General features: G+C 36.0%; 1 protein-coding gene across 1 annotated transcript in view; it reads left to right on the top strand.

The window, feature by feature from the left end:
• The window catches only part of LOC105533662 (ankyrin repeat domain-containing protein 36C-like), a 172,735-nt gene that overhangs the window by 111,637 nt on the left and 58,674 nt on the right, over positions 1–2,424 (top strand). Inside the window, exons 34-37 of the mRNA XM_011972131.1 lie at positions 9–37; positions 128–200; positions 1,887–1,915; positions 2,017–2,089. Coding sequence (XP_011827521.1) covers positions 9–37; positions 128–200; positions 1,887–1,915; positions 2,017–2,089 — 204 coding nt within the window. The remainder of the gene's footprint in view (positions 1–8; positions 38–127; positions 201–1,886; positions 1,916–2,016; positions 2,090–2,424) is intronic.

The raw sequence follows: 2,424 nt of genomic DNA, 5'->3' as shown, positions 1-2,424 counted from the left end.
CTTTTCAGTGTCTTGTCAGAAACAACCAGCCTTGAAGGTAATTAAACTCTCATTTATATTTTGAACTAGTAACTGGATAGTCTATGAGATATACTTTATTGATTATTTTGTTTCAAATTCCATTCAGGCTACAAGTGACAAGGAAGATTCTGTTTCAAATATAGCCACAGAAATAAAGGATGCACAAATATCTGGGACAGGTAATTTTGCAAAACACATTCAATGTGATGTTCTATAAAGACAGAAGAGAATTTCCCTTCCCCAAATAAATCAGCCAGGGGTTCGTCGAAGCTTCACGTTCTGATTCAGCATGCCTGAGATTCTTCATTTATAGTAAGTTATCAGATGACCCCGATGCTGCTGGTCTTCGGCCATGATCTGAGTGCTAAGATTATAGATGTCTCTACTTGGAAATTGTGAAGAAGAACCATTGGAGAGCAGTTCAACTCATACCAGGCTCAGGGGACAGCATCATTTTGCTTTAATTCTACAGCATGTTTTCCATCAAGAGGGGAAGGAGAAAGAGATGAAGTAATAGATATTATAGGGGTCAGATCGTATTGCTATAAACAGAGGGAAAAGTGATCCAAATACCCCGTAAACACTGTAGAATGAGAACTAACCAGACCACTGATGTAGCAATTATTTTCCTCCAGGATGAGGGGTTGTGAGGCAGGAAGGAGGGAAAAGAAGAAGTTATTGATGTAATTTTGGAGTTTCTGCTGAGGAAACCTGAGTAAACTTACTTCCGATGCATTTGGAATATTTGCATAAAAGAAGATTTGATTTTGGCTGCTGCAGGAGCTACTGGAAGCAGGAAATAATGCTAGAATTGGAATAAACCACATTGACTTGTTACTCCTCTTTGGTACTATTAGGCATCGGAGATACGTGTTTTGTTGATTTTAGTCGTAAAAATGAGATAAACTTGAATATGCATACATTGGCTTCGCTGTTCAGGGAGCTAACTCTTGGATAAAATAGCTATTTAATGAAACTTGTTTAGAGAATAGCGTGATACTCCCAACAATAATATTTTAGAAACAAAAATTATGATGAATTCAAATTAACTCCTAAAATTATCATTTTCAATGAATATTAGAGTGATTTCTGAATGTAAACCTTATTAATATCTAATGCTTGTAGCCATTTTAACTTTGTAGAAGCATGTCAAAAATGATAATTGATGATATTTCTATTAAGGCTAATATATTATCCTTTGTTGCCATGAGTGGATGAAGAAACTTTTGCAACTAGCTAAACTAGCAGATACAGGAAACTTAGGCAAATTATTACACCACACGGGAGTGAGTAATAATGAAAATTATCTACTAGGTTTCAGCAAACATATATCCAAGCTGATCAATTTAGGACACTTCCACTGAAGAGACGTGAAGTGTACATTCAACCAAAGTGTCGTTGTAATTATGTACCTTCCTAGTTATTGGGCAAGTTAAAGATCATGATGAATGTTGTACTATAATGGTGTAAATCTTTCTAATTTCTTGTATGAAAGACGTGCGGAATCATGTACCACCTGCTTTGACATTGATTCTCAGGTGTATAAGTTGCTCCACTGATTTTAGGTCACATTTGTCCTCATCATTTGGCATATCCACATTGATACTGACATGGTTTTATTTTAGTTTTTGACATATGACAAATCATACCATGTTTGAAATTCTAAGTGTACATTTCATGAAGCCTGTATTCCCTTTTTTCAGTGTATTTCTGTCATGTTCCGGTCCCCATAGACAAAGTAGAAAATACGAAAGCCTACACTAATACTGGCAGGAGGATACAGTTTGTTGCTAACAGTGCATGAATGTATTGATAACTTTATCATATTCAGATATGAGTGATTATGTATCCATTTTTCTTTTCAGTGTCTTCTCAGAAACAACCACCCTTGAAGGTAATTAAATTTTCATTTATATTTTGTATTTTGTAGTAGGAAGTGTATATTCTATGAAGCTTACTTTATTTATTGATTATTTTGTTTCAAATTCCATTCAGGCTACAAGTGACAAGAAAGATTCTGTTTCGAATATAGTCACAGAAATAAAGGATGAACAACAATCTGGGACAGGTAATATTGCAAACCATATTTAATGTCGTGTTCAATCAAGATAGAAAAGAACTTCTTTTCCCCAAATAAATCAGCGGGGTGCTCGTCAAAGCTGCACATTCTGATTCAGCAGGCCTTAGATTCATTTGTAATAAGTTCTCGGGTGATGCTGTTGGTGCTGGTCTTGGACATGATCTTCGCAGTAAGATTATAGACTTCCTTACACTGAAATCGGGAAGAAGAAACACTGGAGAGCCGCCCAGGACATAAGGGCTCAGGGGACAGCATAATGTTGCTTCACTTCTACAGCATGTTTTCCCCAAGGTGGAAGGAGAAAAGGATGAAGTTTAGATTTT

Source organism: Mandrillus leucophaeus, unplaced genomic scaffold, assembly GCF_000951045.1.
Source record: "Mandrillus leucophaeus isolate KB7577 unplaced genomic scaffold, Mleu.le_1.0 Scaffold1275, whole genome shotgun sequence".
NCBI classification, from domain to species: Eukaryota; Metazoa; Chordata; class Mammalia; order Primates; family Cercopithecidae; genus Mandrillus; species Mandrillus leucophaeus.
Note: the sequence above shows the minus strand (reverse complement) of the source record. Positions and strands in the feature narration are given on the sequence as shown.